Below are 18,659 nucleotides of genomic sequence, written 5' to 3'. Positions count from 1 at the left end.
TTCTTTCTGGGATTTATTTTTATATAAAACTATTTTATTGGTGATTATTTTAGGATGGTGAGATTCAAGGTGATTTTTATGGGTTTTTTTTCCTGTTTTCCTTTTCTTTCTTTGTGTTTAGGTTTATTTTTTTAAATTCTTTTTAGGATCACTGTGAATGACAAAGTTATAAAATTATTTGTAATTTTCCAACTGTACAGTGGGCCAATAATGCCAGTCCCTTCACCAGCGATGTCTGGATTACTAGTAGTTTCCTTGCTATTTGATTTTTTAATATGTATTTTTAATTAATATTTTTTACAATACTATTAACAGTGACTCTCATGTACAGAATTCCAATACCACATTCTGTATCACCAATATATACCTGTCTCCATCCCTGATCAACCACCCTCCTTTTCATACACCTCCCCCTCCAGTAGACCCAGGGCTCACTGTGCATATTGCTGGTGGGACCCCCATGGATCTGGAGAAACTGAGAACTGAGACCTTCAGGCCCATCTCCAAAGTATAAGGTCCCTGAGAGCTTGTTGCCCCTTCTCTCATTTTATCCTGATGTTTCGCTGCTGGTGCGGGCAGCTGGGCTCTGCAGATTACCTGTGGATCTGATGTGCTCCACGGTGTTGTCTACAGGAGTGAGGGTGGCTGGCAAAGTTGTGTGAAGACATGCGTTCTGATGTGGCCAGTGCCCTCAGACTGCTGTTTGGCATTCACAGACCCACCGTCAGCTCCTCATTCTAAATTGACGGTCCAAGGCTGGAGCCGTTCATTGTACAGCAGGTAGGGCACTTGCCTTACACCTGGAGATCCTGGGTTCAACCCCTGGCACCCATACAGTCTTCCAAGCCCTGCCAGGAATAATGCCTGAGTGCAGAGCCAGAAGTAAGCCCTGAGCACCACTAGGTGTGACCCCCCCCCCAAACAAACAACAGCAACAAAATTAAAATTGAAGACTCAGAAAAACTCTGACACAGCAAACAACAAGCACCGTTCTCTTTAGTTAGTAGATTTTTCTAGAAATGTTACTAATCAGCTTCTCTCATCTTATAGAATGGGATTTCTTGTTGTCTCCTCCTCCTCCTCCTCATCTTCCTTCTCTTCCTCCTCTTCCTCTTTCTCCTCTTTCTCCTCTTCTTCCTCCTTCTCTTCCTCGTCCTCCTTCACCTCCTCCTCTTCCTCTTCCTCCTCCTCCTCCTTCTTTTCCTCCTTCTCCTCCCCCTCGTCCCACTGACCAGTGTTGCACCATCAGCCGTGTTTTAAAAATAGGGCCCAGTGTACATCTAGGAACAGATTATTGAGGGGAATACAGACATTTGTGTGATACTTTACATAGTTTAAAGGGCTTTGATATATGTTATTGGATTTTCTTTTCACATAGTCCAGTGAAGCAAAAAGAAAAAAGCATTAATTTCATGTAACAGCCAAGTAAACTAAGGTTGAACAGTTTTTCTTAATGTCACTCCAGGAACAAAATTAGAACCAGTTTATGCTCTTAAAAGATGAGCACATATCTTTTATTTCTGTGGGCGATAGATGCTGTGCTCTAAGATCTCCACCATCATTATTAAGAAAAGGAAGAAAGGGTCATTACTTTTGCTCCTTCTAGGAGTGAGAGCTCAGTGCACCAGAACATGCACTTTGCTTGCATGAAGCCCAGGTTCATTCCTCACATTGCACAACACCACCAAGGTACCCTGAGCACCCACCAAACTGAACTGGGAGTTGGAGTGTCACTAACGTGTGGCCCCAAAACAAATCAAAATTTCTCCTAAAAACCTGAGGGAGAGGGGTGGAATGTTGTGCTCCCTTCTTACCCCCTACTACAGTTTGCAATCTTGCAAATATTTCTTTTTGGCAAGAATCATTAAGTAGTCAGGAACCAGGTGCATTTTTCTGTCCAAGATGGAAAACCAGGAAAACATAATGGACTCTAGTGGAGAGGGCAGCCAGCCTGATGTACAGGATCCGCCCAGTCTTGCTCTGCCGCTTACCATTGGGTGAACCTTTCGGGAAGGCAGCCACACTTGAAATACAGATCTGATCCTTTCCTCTCCCATGTCTCGGGTTATTGGGAAAATCCAACAAAACTGTGCTCTTCATTAAAACTCTCTGGGACATTGAAATGATGAGCCCAGTGCAATTGTTTTAATTAGGAGTTGCTTTCTTCCTTCCCATTGAGGAACTTGCTCCTGGCGGGTCATCTTTCTTGACTTCCAAACAGCCCTGAAGTAGGTTATACTTCTCCATTACATTCTCATTTTGGAGGGCCAGGGCAGGGGGAGAACTCTTTTTATTTTGTTTAAGCTTATTTATCTAATAAATTTTTTAGCAGAAACCATTTCTCCTGAAATATCTCCTTATCATTTCATCAAGGGTAATGGGAGTGTTACCTGTCCTTCCTTACTTGTTACAAAATTTAGGGATCAGGAGAAGGACCATATATATATATATATTTTTTTTTAAATCAATGGCCAGCACATTACTGTAAAACCTATTGATTAAAAACACAAAGTATAATGTTAGTCATTTAGTCTGTGAAGTGATGCAATAAGGGAAGAAATTTATCCTTTGACTTTTGCATTAACCTTTTATTGACTGCTTGCATACCCATAATTAACACACACTTTAGTAAAGTGGTTAATTTTAGCATGGTGACCAATGTTCACTAATGTAGCTGCAATCCTGATCATCCAAATGCGTTTCCCAGGGGGAAATCATCAGTCAGGGCGCCCTGACTGAGTTACACCTGTTCTGGGAGACGGGGACCTCTGGACATCTGCTCATAGCCAGCCAGGATGGCACCTTTCAGCTGCTTCCTGAAACATCATTAGGTCATCCATGGAGAACCATTCTTAAGTAGCATGAGTTTTGGGAGGGAACTCTTAGAATCTTTTGAGTGGAAATAAAGTGAACTTGGGAGGGAGAGAGAGAGAGAGAGAGATAAAATATATATTATTGTCTTTAATTTCATTTTTACAGCTTCCGTAACGGACGTTTTTTTTTTTTATTTTAAGTAGTGTCTTGTTTATTCCTAGATCAAAATGCATTTACAATAGGGGCTTTCTAGGGCCAGGGAGAGAGTACAACAGCTGGGGCACTTGCACAGCACGGGGCCAACCTGGGTTCTCTCCCCAATACTCCTGAGCCCCCGCCAGGGGTGATTCCTGAGCCCAGAGCCAGGAGTAAGCCGTGAGCACTGGATGTGGCCCCCAAACAAACAGACAATAAAAAACCAAAATTAAACAAGGGGTTTCTTTAGGATGAGAGCGGAGGGAGCAGAGTTGAAAGGAGAGGCTGACCCTTTAGCTGGGTTCAGCAGGAATAGTCTGCTATCGCTGGGCACACTGAGCTCAGGGCATGTTTTCAACTTTTATTTAGAAATATCATCCAGCCCCTGTCACTGTCACTGTCATCCCATTGCTCATCGGTTTGTTCCAGCGGGCACCAGTAACGTCTCCATGGTGAGACTTGTTGTTACTGTTTTTGGCAGATCGAATACGCCACGGGGAGCTTGCCAGGCTCTGCCATACGGGTGAGATACTCTCGGTAGCTTGCCAGGCTCTCGAAGAGGGGCAGAGGAATTGAACCCGGGTCAGCCACATGCAAGACGAATGCCCTACCTGCTGCGCTATTGCTCCAGCCCCATCTAGCCCCAACCATTAAAATTGGCTTATTTTCATCCAGAGGTCAATGTGGCTGACATGGGTATAGCAGTTCCTTATGTGGGGGTAGAAAGAGTCCCCAAAATGTGGAATATGATTTCCACCCCAAGCAAAATGAGTGGTTTGATTCTTTCATGCCCAGATGATCTCTGCGCACACACCGTGCCAACAGCAGCGTCCAGGCTAGGAAGGGGACCATGAGCATCCCCCCAGCAGACAAGAGCCTGGCCTGAGATGTTACAAAAGGCATCATGTGGAGAGGATCCTGACTGCCCTGTCAGCCAAGACTCTTGCTGTCTTAACCAGTGACACCTTAACCAGTGGCAGCTCATGACTGAGAAGGTCTAAACGTGCCGGTCCTGATCCAGATACTCAGACATGACTGCTCACATCCATCCAGCGCCTGATTTATTCTCTCTCACGCCCACTCCCCAGCATTTGGGTTGTAGTCCTTCCCTGGGGCTGGGAGTGTGGGATGAGCTGATTAGGGCAAGTGAGTCACTGCTCTTCCCTAGCGGTGATGGTCCCACCCAACCATGCAGCTGAACACCAGGGTTCCCCGCCCCCTCCCCCTCCTCCCCCCCCCCCCCCCCGCCTGCACTAGAATCTTCTTAGGAGTCAGAGAACAACCAGTGTTCACCACCGTCAGTATTCCTCCAACGTTCTTAAGACAACCCGGGGCCCCTTTCCTCCGCCAAGGACCGTTGAGTCTGTGCGCCGAGAAACGAACCCGCTTTATTTCCCATCAATGTCAAATCAGTCTAAAACAGCCACGCTTAGAAAAGCCGACGACAGTGCCTTTTATTAATTCTGGGTCTTCGGGAACAACTGCTGAGTCTTTCTGAATCGGAACATTTTCTCCTGTCACTGGGAAGTCACAGCAGCTTGAATGCATCAGCCTCAGCCTCCTGGAATGTCACATTGTGAGAGGATTCAGCCGCAGGCTCGACCTGATTCGAGCCAGAGAGAGCTGCTCCCGTCTCCAGAGCCTTCCCCTAGAGAAAGCCGGGCCAGAGGCCACCCACTCGGTGAGCGGGAAGGCAGGGGAGGGTCCCAGGGATGACAGACACCTCCCCTCCGTCCCTCATCGTCCAAGTGTAATTAATGACAGTCATGGGGACATTTCATCTCATCGAGCTTCGCAGGTGCCAGGCACGGTCTAAACACGTCCCTGGGATTAATCCCTGTCCTCCGTCCACACAAGAGCTCCAAGAGGAAGGTCCTTTGGTGCTCATCGTCGGTATCATCCCCCCTTAGTCCAGGGAGTGAAGGCTCAGAGTGGCCCGGATGCCGGCCCCGGTGTCACGCCCCGGGGAAGCAGCTCAGGACCATCCAGAGAACAGTCTCGTCACCTCTCTGTTTCCAGCGCCTCTCTGGGGTGGAGGGGAGGGGAGATGCACCTTCCAGAAATTTCTGAGCCCACCATCAGAGAGTCCCAAAGCCTGACTCCCCCTGCCTGCCGAACCAGACAGTCTAAGTGGCAGGGGCGGGGGGTAGTGACCGTCCTTTCTTGCCAATCCTTCAAGCAGCAGGTATTCTGCTGGGCCTGCGTTGGTGCCAGTTGGGACTCTGCATGCCACAGGCGGCATGGGCTGGAGCAGTAACGGTCTCAGGCAACACCGGCCTGCCCCAGCCTCGAGGGTCCTGCAGGGACGGGGCTGCTTCCCACCGCAGCTGCCCCTCCCGTGAGCAGGACTGTGGCAGAGCCATCCCCGAGGCAGCTGCACCCTCTAACAATCTAGTGGGCTCGGCGTGCGCCCACCACGCAGGTTTTATAATTTCTCACACTTGCTCCACATGAGGGGCGCACCCCCCTGACAGGTGAAAAAGCACCTCTATTGACTTTTTTTTTTTTTACAAACCTTATGATACTCGAGGTGGATCGACACTTATCACAGCCCTTTAATCTGCCAAGTGGAATAATGTGCGCACAGATCATTTATCCGCCGCGAGACCGAGAGGCGCAATTTGGAATAACTTTCCCTACCTAGTAAATTGAGCGTCACTCTCCGATACAAGGCTGAGAGAGAGAGAGAGAGAGGAGAGAGAGTGAGAGAGAGAGCGAGTGAGAGAGGGAGAGAGAGCGTGCACAGTTGAAAGTGCTTTGCAAAGTTCCTTGGTAATTAGTTGCAGCTTCTCTTGAATATTAATTAATTCTCCCCCCGCCCCATCCCAATCATGTGATTTAGAGACTGTTCTAGAGCTAGTGCTGCATCCTCCTAACCATGACTGCCGGCCACAGGGTCCCCACCACCTATTCTTAAGTAGTCCCTGCCACGCAGTCTCCCCTCTCCGGTGCTTGTGAGGGGGGGTTATCAGTGCAAATAGTTTAATATTTATGCTAAGAGGATTGTCAAAAGCAGCTTCTGTTGCTTTAATTCTTGTTTTAAATAAATAATGAGAACATTTAAACACATTACTCTTCTTGGGGCCCTGAGGTCAGCTAATCTTATTATTTATGAAGTGATGTGCTCCATAATAGTACTTAGTGCATGTTAACAGACGCTATTATCAGGGCCTGATGCGGAGGGCTGAAGATATATTGGAATGTTATGTGTAATGTACTGCGGATTGAGTGCCGAGGATGCCGGTGTGGCAATTAGCCACAGGAGAAAATAGGTGTAAAGTTGAAGTATGTTTTCCCGCAGGGGTCCCCTAACCATTAATAATTCCCCAGAGAAGATGATGTCTTTTAGTTAGGACCCTTCTCACCATCCAGCTTGGAAACGGGGCCAGATAGCCCACTTTCAAGAATCTCTTTGGAGTCGTACGCTGAAGATAGATGGGGGGCACAACCACTTTCAGTTGATTTAGAGAAGCCTGCACAGCGGGAAGGCAGGGCCGGGAGACACTTGAGTAGGAAAGGACCCTTGCACGGTGGGGACCGAGCCCAGCACAGAAAGGGGGGTAAGGGTGTGGGGAGGGTGCAGGGACAGGGAAGGATCATAGCAAATGGACAGGAGGAGCCATACACACAGGAGGGGATCCATGCATAGAGGTGGGAGTCAGGAAGAGGGGAGGACCCTTTGCGCGAGGGGAGTGGAGGAGGACCCAATGCACAGGAACTCTTCATGTATGGTGGAGGGGCCATGCACAGGGGGAAGAACCTATGCTTGGGGGAGGAGCCAGGCGGGGGGTGCAGGGCCAGGCACAAGGGGAGGAGCTAGATGCAGGTGGGGGCTGGGCACAAGAGTAGGAGCCAGGTGCAGGGGGTGGGGCCAGACAAAGGGGAGGAGCCAGTGCAGGGGTGGGGCCAGGCAAAGGGGAGGAGCTAGATACAGGGGGAGGGGCTGGGTAAAAGAGGAGGAGCCAGGTGCAGGGAGTGGGGCCAGACAAAGGGGAGGGGTCAGAGAAAGCAGAAGTGACCATGCACGTGTCTGCTAGGGATGAAGAGCCCAGCATAGTACCCATGCATGGGGGACAGGAATTATACACTGGGAGGAGGTCCCGTGTTGCTATTCCATACTCACTCAGTAGAGCCTTTCTGGTGTACAAGCTTTCACTGCCCTGTGCTCCAAGCTGTAGAGCAAGGATTCCTTCCTAGTTCCAACTGACATTCCCTTCACTCCGGGCCTCCCACTTTTTCAGATAAACAGAACTAAAGCCATGGAGTTCTCCCGACCAATGCTAAATTAGCAGCTTTCTGGGAGGGGGAAGCCTGCCAGGGTAGGAGGATGTCGCCCAAATAACTTTCTTTTTTTTTTTTTTTAATGCACGGCTCTCGTTTAGCTGCATATGATGATAATTAATTTCTCTACTATTGATGAATAATCCATTTAATAAAAACCGTGATTTAAGTGTTTTCCTTAGGGAGTAACTCTTGCTAGCCTCTTAATTTAATTTTGTGGAAGTTTTCCCCACCTCTTCATCAGTGGAAATGATTATTAACCTCTATTTGCATATATCTTTATAAACCACGCTCTCCTTGGAGTGCCTTTTTTCCTGAGCCCAGCAAGCTGGGACACTTGTAAATCTCTGGGATCTCCAAAGTCAATCCTGGTCTGTAATATTGTTTAATCTATTCTCGGACGTTTTAATGCAGTAAATTCAATTTAATCTTTCCCAGTAATCTAGTAATACATTGAAATCCCACAAACATTTAAATCTGATAATGGCTTAATCACACTTTAAATAACAGTTGAGATAATGAAAAAATAATTCACCATTTTAAAGGCAGAGTAACTGAATTTCCCTGATGATTGGCTTCCACAAAGCCACTGCAGATAACACAAATCTGGGAATTGGAAGGGGGAAAAAAAAAAAGTGCCAGCATCATAAAGAACAGCCCTTCTGATATAGCCTCCCTTTCTGCCCAGTGGGCTCATTCTTCACGTTCTCCCCACTGCCACAGGAGATGGTCTGTTGGAGCACGCAGCCTGGTCATCCCCGGGAGCTCGTGTGTTGGGGTCATCTGGGAATTTCCTCCTGTGGATTGATTGCCCCTTCTTCCTTTTCCTCCCAGGTGCCAGTCCAGAATTGCTCGAACTCTCCCCGCGGACCAGAAGCCAGAATGCCGGCCCTATTGGGAGAAGGATGATCCTTCTATGCCTCTGCCCTTCGACCTCACAGACACGATTTCAGAACTCAAAGACCTGCTTCTGGAAGGAAAGTCCTAGAAGAAACACAGAGTCTTGGGTGGGAGGTGGAGAAAAGAAATGTGGGATTTCCCTCCTCCGGCCATGGCTTGGGCAAGGGCGCTATGGATAGACTTAGACTGTAGATTGTAGCACCGGGTTCCAGCTGGAACCTACTAGGAAATAGGGCTCATGAATACCAAAAAAAAAAGTTTGAAAATGGTGCAATATTCGAATCTGATCTGGTCTGAAGCAACAAGCTCCCCTTACCTCAAAATTCTTCCTCACTGGGATCTTCTGATGTGAACAATTTGGTCCCCAAGGGCCAAGGCAACAAGAGTGCTGGGTCTTTGGCATTTCTACCTAACTTTTCTCCTTCCCAAGCCTTGCTATGACTCCCTAGAGGGTGGCTGAGCTTAGAAATGGTCACCCTCCATTTCTCCTCACCATCCCCGTAGAGGCTGTCTTGTCCAGTATGGCAGCCGCTAGCTAGATGTGGCTCTTTCCCGTTAAACTCCCATGCAGTTGTGATTGAAAATCCAGCTCCTCATTTGCGCTAGCCAAGTCGCAGGTGCTTATTATCCCCCACGTGGCTCGCTCCCGTCTTGGTCAGCTCAGATAGGGAACATTTCATCTCTGCAGAAAGTCACGTCAGATCACACTTCCCGTGGAATGTTTATAAGTAGGAGATTCTCCGTAACTGCTACACACACACACCCCACCCGCACACACACAGGAGAAAGAAAATTTCCAAAGAAATGACGCTCAGGAGAGAAGACTCATTTGTTGTCCCTTTCAGTTCCTCCACGTGTATCCAACAGCAAGTGGAACTGAGGCTTGAAGAGCCTCTGGGCCACATCTTGTTGACACCAGGTCCATGGAGAGATGCTCTGGAGGAGTGAAGCCCTGGGCTCAGGCCTTAGGTGCCTGGACCGAAATTTCCAGCAGCTTTGTGGCTTCCAGTAGGCCACTGGGCTTCACTTTTCTCATCCGTTGCATGAGGGTGCAGAGGGCAGCCGCTTAGAAGGTGAAGTTACATGAAATAATGTAGGTACAGGTCAGAACGGTACCCAACGCTCAAGATTAGTATCATGTACCCATACATGGCGCCTTGGTACATATTTCCTCCCCTCCCCCTCCCCTGGTCAGGCCTTTCTGGTCTGGTGGTGCCATCCCTGAGCCCTCTCAGGTCTGACCTGTGGTGTGATGTGACTAGTCAGCCCCGTCCCCGCCCTGCCACCGCCTCCAAAAGCTGCAGTTCCCAGCAGTTTAGTAGCTAAGGAGCTTTTAGGACCTCAGAGAGGCACACTGAGAACTGAGAACCTCTCAAGAGGGTCTCTTGGGTTCAGAGGCCACTCTTTATCCTCTTGGGACTCCAGCGCCATTGAACATGGATGAATTCTTGACATCCTTGAGCTTCAGCTGCCTCCTGAATTGAAAATGAGGCCATGAGAATGAGAGACCCAACAGGTCAGGCGCGGGTGGCCCAAGAGATGTCACACGTGGGTACTCTCAGGCCTTTTGGCTTGGGTTTTATTTAACCCCTTGATGTTCCTTCTTGGCTGCATTTCATCAGGTATTAGTGTGATCAATTGGGGGGGGGGAGGGTTCGGGTACAACAAGAAAGTGTGTGTTCTGTTTAAAATTTTTAAAAAATTTTTACTTTTTTAAGGGCCAGAGCAATAATGCAACAGGTAGGGCATTTGCCTTGCACGTTGCCCACCTGGGTTCAATCCCCAGGACCCTAGATGGTCCCCCGTAAGTCTTCCAGGAGTGATCCCTGAATGTAGAGCGAAGAGTAAGTCCTGAACACTGCCAGATAGGACCTAAACCCCTCACCCCTCAAAAAAAAAAAAATTGTTGAGATTCAGTAGTTTACAATGCTTTTTCATGCATATAATTCCAAACCTCACCCATAGCCAACATACCTGCTCCCGCTTCAGAACCCCAACACCCCTCCCTCCCAACCTCCGGGGCTCACTTGTGTGGATGAGTTCTCCTATGATGTTGCCCGTGGTCCTCTGTTGCTCCCTCGCTGGTGCCTTTCCGTCCCACAGGTGAGAGAGCTCGCTCTGCAGCACCCCCTTTCCCCGGGCTGCGTTCACTCAGTTCGGAACATCTGGCAGAGCCCAGCTTGCCACCAGCTGTGCGGCATCTCCGCGCTCCTATGTGAGCACAAGCCCTCACGCCTTCACACTCACACACACACACACACACACACACACACACACACGCGCGCGCGCGCTCGCACGCGCACACATGCAAGCGAACACACACGCACACACACGCACACACACACGCACACATGCACACACACAAATACCCTGCTTGTTTTAAAGTAGACTAAATCTTAATGCCCAGTGTGTCGTTTACTCCTGGCCTGCTTATGTCAGCATGTCACGTGTGTATTCCTCACTCACAAACAATAAACTCACTCCAGGACGCACGGAGTCCCCACCAGGATGTTGCTTTTTCCTTCTCATACCCAGGCTGGGCCTGTGCCATGGGCCCAAGTGGGGTTTGGGCCGAGGTATGCCCCAAATCCTCCCACCAGGGGAGCCTGGTAGGGACAACCTGGGTTGGACCCCCGCCTCCCGCCCACCCCATGGCCTTAGTAGTGAAAACCTGGAAGATGGGGTCCTGGTGTCTCTGGAGAAAGGGTAGCTTTTAAGGAGCAGGACATGATGTGTTTGAGGGTGACACAATCTCCCGGGGGGGGGGGGGGCGGTTTTCTGGTGGGTGGAAGGAAGGGGAGTAAAATGTGGGGGAGGGGTCCTGGTGACCACTCAGCTTAGATTTGGTCGCTTCAGGGTGAGAGAGTTATCTGATAGAGGAAAGGTGTAACGGTGGTGGGATTGATGTTGGAACATTGAATGTAACAAATCATCATGAACGACTTTGTAACCCACAGTGTTTACATAAAGTACAAGGGGAAAATATATGCATGTAAAGTTTACCTATTCCATATAAACTCCAAAATACATTACCACAGGGGGGTGGGGGAAAGAAAATTTTAAAAATTTAAAATTTTTTAAAAAGACTTACCTGAAAATGGAGACTCAGGCCCCCTATTCCCAAGTCTGTGGTTGGGGGCCTTCTTCCAGGCTCCAGCTAGCTTTCAAAAAAGTGTTCAGACTAGGACTTCCTGCATGCCCCCTCCCCCAGCACCTCACACAGGGCAGCATTGAGGGGAGCCCTGACTCCCGGGACAGCTCTCCCCACCCCCATCAGACATTGGGGGGCCAACCCTGGGCCCCCAACCAAAATTTACCTCAAGGAGATAAGAAACTTGCCACATACCAGCAAAGAAAATTGATCAGAGGTTTCCAGGAGGTGGTTCAGGCCCAAAAGAAAGCCCTGTGCTAAAGGGGGAGGGCCGAGAGGAGGAGCTCAGGGAGGGGGTGACAGGGAAGCGTTTCAGGGAAGGGAACAGCAGAGGTCCTGGTCCTGGAGGCAGGAAAGCGCTTCTACGGCAGGTTCAGAGTGGACAAGGGTCGTCACTGTGGCCAAAGCAGAGAAGCAGGAGAAATGGGGGAGCTGGGAGCCGGACAGATGGTATTCTCTTTCCAGTGCTCCAGGAGTACCTGAAGGGGCCATCTGGTGGGGAGAGTCTTGGACTTCAGCTGGTCAGTCTGGCCACTAGGCTCATATACAGAGGCACACCCCAAGGCACATGCCGCCAGTCTGGGATGGGTCCCCTAGCCCCGGGCCAGCAGCCGCTGTTCTGAGGGTACTCTGAACAGCACCCACATGCCAAGGCCGTGTCCGCCCTCCTGGTTCCCGAAGTCGCCTGTCTGGATCCTGTGACACAGAAAGCAGCAGAGTCGCGGCATTGCTTGTGACACTGTTTTAGTCGTAAAAGCTGCTAAACCTGTCACTGACTAAACTCAGGGGCTGCCCAAATGAGATTCCACGGACCCACTCTAATGATACCCCACATCCAGGAGAGGGTTTCAGTGTCTTCCGAAGGGAAGATGTTTTCGAATGCAACTTCCCCCCACCGCCTCGCCCCCCCGCCTTCCCTGCTCTAGTTAAGGCTGATTTTACCACTGGGCGAATTGCATACATTTGGATCCGTGCCATGCTAAATACTGTTTATTTTGGAGATCTGTCAGAGGCAAGCGCAAGGGGAAGACAGGGGGGATTCTTATTTAAAAAGGCAATTCTCATCCAAACAGATTGGGAAGGAGTGGAGCCGTGTGGATTAAAATGCGCTGAAGTGGTAATGCCGTTTATTCAGTTTGCCTTTGTTACTTTGTGATTAAATGGTATTTTTAATTAAGTTTCATTGGGAGCCATAGGTATCGCAGTGGTGAAATCAATTTGACAACCATAAAGGGGGAGGGAAGGCCCAGGAGTGCAGTCATGATTGCGGCTGCAGGGGAAGCTTCGTGGCTGAAAGAAGCGCGGCTGGGCCGGGGAGAGCAGAGGAGCCCAGCACTGCCCTCCTGCCGGGCCTCTGGCCGCACCCTGCCTGGGAGGCAGGTCTCGGGGTGGACAGGGAAGATGCACACCTGCCCCTCACTCAACTCGGAGACTCTGAGAGTGCTGAGCCTGCTGGGGGCTGCAGGCAGTGGCTGAAGGGTCTGGGTCTCCTTTCTCACCAACACGGAGAAAGAGGGAGTGCCCAGGGCCCCCTGGATCCTGGACAACACTGTCATCGTCCTTCATCCCGATGCCTACCTTGTCTCAGCACCAGTCCAACTCCCTATTCCCTGGGGACCCTCTGGAGGCAAGCCTGCATTCCAAACATCATGCCCAAACATACACTGGAAACCTAGTCCTCTGCACCCTCATTCTATCTGTCTCTCTACCCCCCACTTAGCCATCCAGTCACCTGCTCACCCAATCCAGCCAGCCAACCAGCCATCCTTCTGTCCATCTGTTCATCCATCCATCCATCCATCCATCCAACTTTTTGTTCATCCATTCATCTACCCATCCATCCATTGGTCCATCCATCCATCCATCCATCTATCTGCCCACTCACTCAAACATCCATCCATCCTTTCACACATCTATCCACCTATTCAACCATCTATACCTATCAGTCGACCAATCTATCCTGTCAGCATTGATCTTCAGAATCTTTTGGTTTCGAAGTGTCTACAGACTTCCTGCATTTGAATCTTGTTCCTGTCAAACCTCTGTTTTCTTGCCTGCAAAGAGGAGGTGATGGCACTGTATCTACCACACCAGAGTTCATGAGTTCATGTGCACAGAATCTGTCCCCAGCACGCTGTGCCTGGCAGACACAGGCCTCAGCACTGATGCTTATTATCCCAGCTTCCTGCAATAATGGTTGTAGCTCTGTGATGTGGGAAAATCACTTGACCTCTCTGTGCTCCCATCTTTGTTTATATAACCAGGATGTGACTAATGCCTAATCATTGGACCGTTCTCTCGACGAGATCCTGTGTGCTAAGTGATTCACATCATGTCTGGTACTTAGCACCAGAATAATATGTTACCAGCCCATACTATCTCATTTACTCCACACAGCTTCTGTTTTTTTTTCCCTAGGCAGATGATGTGGGAGTTTTTATAAATAGATACTATGAAAAATGATTCTTTAGTACTCCCATTACTGCAGTGGGATTAGGTCACCCATTGCAATTTTAGATTTGCTTAAAAAAAAATTCTTCCTGTCACCTTTTAATGGATGATCTGTGTACAACAATTGTTTATTGACTCTGAATGTCTAAGTACCAGGGTCAGTCTATTTCAAGGGGAGGGAAGCATTAATTAACTCCCAGTATTAGATTCGGTGATTCTTTTCCAATGATGCAGTTCATGACTTTGCTTGCATTTACTTTTCATCAGTCCTAAAAGAATCGAGGTAAAATAGTTCCTCTGCACATGTGTGTCAAGCTAAATGGATAACAGCAGATACAGATCTGTTTGCCTGTCTGCACTTGCCTTTAGAGCAGATTCATCAATTTTACAAAAGTCACTGACTAAACATGGCACCCATACAAATGAAGTGCTCCTAGCACGCGCCTTGCCCCCATTGTTTTCAATCTGCTAAGTGCGGGCAACCTGCAGCTGAGCGATGGTCAGTGCTGGCCTGGGACAGCTCCGTGCCCCATGGATGGAGACCATGAGGTCAAGGCCAGCCTCCAGGAAATACAGGACAACATAGTGTTTCTGGACCCTGCAGGCACGGAGCCGACTCCTGTCTGTTGGCCAATCACCCGTTGGCCAATCACCCTTGCAGCTGGTGACTGCCCTCTCGCTGGGTGTTCAGGATCCAATAGAGACCACAGAACGCCATGCTGTTCGTGGTGTCCACACCACAGCTGCCCAGCTCACTCTTCCTGGTTCCCCGGCTCAGAGAGCATCTGTCCGCTGCATCCAGACCCTCCCGGAAGATCTGCCCCTCTTCCTGCCTTGTGTAGCCGGCTGCTCACCCAGATGCAGCTGCTGAAGTCCCAGGTCTGTCCAAGGCCAGGCTGGCTGGTCTGTCATGGCAGAGCTGGTGTGATGTGGGCGCAGAGTGGGAGAGCACACACGCAGGGTGCCAATTCCGCTCAGGCCAGGTGGGCCCCAGAGAAGGGGGGCTTGCACACACCCTTTTGAGGCTACCACGAGCAGCCGTGTCAGGGCCTCCTGCAGCAGCAAAGCAATCTGGAAAAATAACGCAACTGCCAAACTTTTCAGATGTCCTGGGCCCCATGCACCCTGAGCAGGGTAATGGGGGGGGGGGGGCAGCGGAGAATGGAGTGAGTGGGAGAGGGAGATGTCCAGCCCTCCAGGAAACAATCTTGGCAATTCCACACGGCTGCACAGGCGGTGTGCTTTCACACCTTCCTTGGTCAAACTGCAGCCCACAGACCCCAACTGCAAACCCCAGTTCACCTTTCTAATCAGGAGTTGGGAGGGGATGTTTTGGTTTTGCTCTGCACTTTGTAGCAAGAAGGACGATCACCCACCCACCCCGAGTCCCCCCCACCTGCACCCCCAAAAAGGGACCAAGTCTGCTCCTCCGAGCAGATAAAGCTACTGCTCAGAACTCACCCAACACAGAAAGCGGGGGCCCCTGCTCACCTTGCCCCCTCCCCAGCCCACCCCCGCCAACCCCACCCCAGTACCGCAGACAAGAGATTTCCAGTTGATTACGCCTTGATTAGAGCCAGGGAAGAAGCGGGCCAGGTACAGAGGATTCCTGTTGTCCCGCCACTGGGCCTCCCCACCGAGGTCAGGCTCCGAGCTCTCAGCGAGCATGTGGACAATCAAGGCCTGTTTACCATGGCCGTTCAGTTTTCTTTTCTCCAAATCAAAACAGAGTTTAGTAGGCAGCGGATTTCATACATGCCTCTTGATCAATGGAATGATCTGTCAGAAGCCATTAAAGCCCCCATTAGCTTGAATGCATTCAAAGCTAAACTATTGGATCATTTAAGGGCTGCAGTGATTGTTTTTAATATACTGTACATTGATTTCTCCCTGTGAGCAGCAATATAAGTTTGAGACTAACTGTGTATGACTAAGGCTTCATTTGCTGTCTCCAGTCCTCTCTGAGAAGCATGGTTTCACTTCTACCAGAAAAGCCTGTGTATCATTTTTAAAGAGATGCAGACCCTGTTAGATTTCCCAAGGTTTACACTGGGTTGGATGGGACTTTTTCTTTTTTTTCCTTTCCCGAGCTTTCTCCCATTTCTTTGTGCCCATTAAGTGAGCCATGCGTGCAGAATGGGAGAGGCATCCCAGTCAAGGACCTCAAGTGAGAGGCACTGGGGGAAATTTTTCTGAAAGCATGAAGCCCAGCTGAGGCCAAAATCGAAGTGAATTTGACAGCAAAACTCGGTGCCCAGCACAAAGCAAGAGAAATGTGTCAGGGGGTTCCTGTCAGGGCATAGCTTGACAAGGTGAAGGTCCACTGGAATAGCCAGGTGAGGGTGCTGGCTACCACTGCATGGCCAGGCCCAACTTTAGGTACCAGAATGCCAGTACTTGGAAGAGTTGCCTCTTGCAGGCCTTGGTCAAACAGATACTTCTGAAAAACACTGGTTGCTGTTGTCTTAATGCCAGACCCCACCTTCAAAATCCTGCTCTTCACCATCTTTTCCTTTCTCAGTAGCCCCTTGCTCATTTTATTTCTTTTTAAATGTGTTTCAAATACAAATAAAATGTATTTCTTTTTAAATCAATCCATTGATTTAAACAATCAATGTTTAAATGTGTTTCAGCCTGTGGTTTATGATGCTATCAATGGTTTCTCCTGCACATCATCCTAACATGACAGCCAACACCATAAGTGCCGCCTCCCCCTCCTAAGGACCCCCAACCCAGAGAGATAGTACAGGGGGGAAGGCTCTTATCTTGTATACTAAAGACTAAATGTTTCATTCTTGGTATCACATATGGGTTCCCTGAGAATGACCCAGTTTCAACCCCCAAGTCTCTCCGGGAGTAATCCCTAGGCACAGAGCCAGGAATAAGCCCTGAGTATTTTTGGGTGTGACCCCAAACAAACAAAACAAAAATAATAATAGTGATTCAGATTTGATATTTCAAAACTAACAACTCAAGCAAAAGACACAACAGTAATACCTAGAACAGACATCAGCAAATGTGAACCCACACCCCCCCCCAATCTGTGTTTCTGTAAAATAAAATTTCACCAGAATACAGCCCTCATTTGCTTCCATATTAGCAACTTGGCATACCCATGGCAAAATTCAGCCGCTGGAAATATTTCCCATCTTTTCTAGAAAAGGTTTCCTCAGCCCTGGCCTGGCTCAGAGGACTGCTGTCATCACCTGTGATAGGTGATAACTATAGATGGTCAACAGGACTAGAAGGCAGAAGGTTGCGTATAAACAACGAGGGCACCTTGTACTATGTCATCCCAACCCAAAGCACATGCCCAAACCACTGTCCTCAAAGACAGGTGGACAAAGGCATATCAGAGCAACAGGATTCCAGGGTCCTGAGGGGTGGGGAGGGCAAACCCTCAAGCTAGTCCTGAATAAAGAAGCCCAAGAGAAGTAGTGAGAGGACAAGAGACTGGGTGAATCCCCACCCAGAGGCGGGTTCAGACATCTGTTCTACCTACCAGGCTACCTGGTTGAACGGCCCTGCAGACAGGTGAAACAATTCGTGCTCCCCTCTCGCCTGAGGCAGAACAGAGATGCTTCTCATGCCTCCAGAGAGTGAATGATCTGGTCTGTGGTTTTTTTCCCCCTGGAGGGGTGTGTGTGTGTATGTGTATATGTGTGTGTCTGTGTCTGTGTGTGGGGGCGGGGGGGAAATCTGTGTGTGCTGTATCTGCTTTCTAACTTGCAGGTTGACAGAAGTGTCACTATACAGGCTCCCCCAAACATAGCTGTAGTGGTGCTCTTCGTGGCTCTCTCTTGACCCAGAAGCCACTGGACCTTGAGTGCCTAGTCAAGGAACTCCAGGCAGCTCACTGACAGGCAGAAGATGTGTTAGAGTGAAGCTACTATACAGCCTCACTGTCCGTGGGGTTGCTCTCCCCCTTCCAGTGCAATTCAGTTCTGTTGGTGTCCTTACTGCCTCCACTCTGGGTCTCCGCCCTCCAGGCTCAGGAGGGCCTTGTGTCTTACCCCCCAAGCCTCTCTGACACCTAAATGTCTGGCTCACTTTTAAGGAACTCCGAGTGGATCATGTCCGTTTGTCTCTGTCACCAGGACCCGTATGCATGTGGTTTGACTGCTCAGATTCAGTTTCCATATCGGACTATGAAATACTAGAGGGTGAAGCTCAGAGGATCCACTCTTTCCTCCCATGTCCTTCCCTTTCACCATATTCAGAATAGACTTCTAGCTGCAGATCACTTAAAATTCATTAGTTATCAATCCAGCTGGCTTTTATCTGACACATAATGGATGCTCAATAAACGTTTGTTGGCTGGCTGTTTACTACCAGGAAATGAATCCATCATCACTACCCTGGCTTTAAAATCTTCCCCCCAGAGAAACGCAAATCAAAGTGACAATGAGATATCACCTCAGCCTGGTGAGAATGGCCCACATCAAAAAGCCCAGCAGTCACCAGTGTTGGAGGGGTCGAGGTGAAAACACAGACCCTCATTCACTATTAGTGGGACTGCTGTCCCGTTCAGTCTTCATGGAAATGGTGTGGCGACTCCTCGGAAAATTAAGATAAGAACTTCCATATGATGCGGTGATTTCCCTCCTGAGAATCTCTCCCAAGAATTAAAACACCAGTCGACAGAGATCCGTGCATTGTGCTCACTGCAGCATTTTTTTTCCCCAACAGTAGCTGAGATCTGGAAACAACAAGTGCCCAACATCAGGTGAGTGGAGAAAAAGAGTTATGATGATATTACTTGTGGTTATTTGTGGTTATTTGCAATACTATATATTCCCTAGCAGAGCACTACTCAGCTAGGAGAAAGAGGAAATCTTTTTTTTTATTGAGGTACTGAGATTTTCAA

General features: G+C 49.2%; 1 protein-coding gene across 1 annotated transcript in view; it reads left to right on the top strand.

The window, feature by feature from the left end:
- FTO (FTO alpha-ketoglutarate dependent dioxygenase) overlaps positions 1–16,386 on the top strand; it is a 441,299-nt gene extending 424,913 nt beyond the window's left edge. Inside the window, exon 9 of the mRNA XM_055145006.1 lies at positions 8,125–16,386. Coding sequence (XP_055000981.1) covers positions 8,125–8,278 — 154 coding nt within the window. The 3' untranslated portion in view covers positions 8,279–16,386. The remainder of the gene's footprint in view (positions 1–8,124) is intronic.
- Positions 16,387–18,659: the final 2,273 nt, after the last annotated feature.

Source organism: Sorex araneus, chromosome 8 (assembly GCF_027595985.1).
Source record: "Sorex araneus isolate mSorAra2 chromosome 8, mSorAra2.pri, whole genome shotgun sequence".
NCBI lineage: Eukaryota > Metazoa > Chordata > Mammalia > Eulipotyphla > Soricidae > Sorex > Sorex araneus.
This window is presented reverse-complemented; position numbering and strand designations above follow the sequence as displayed.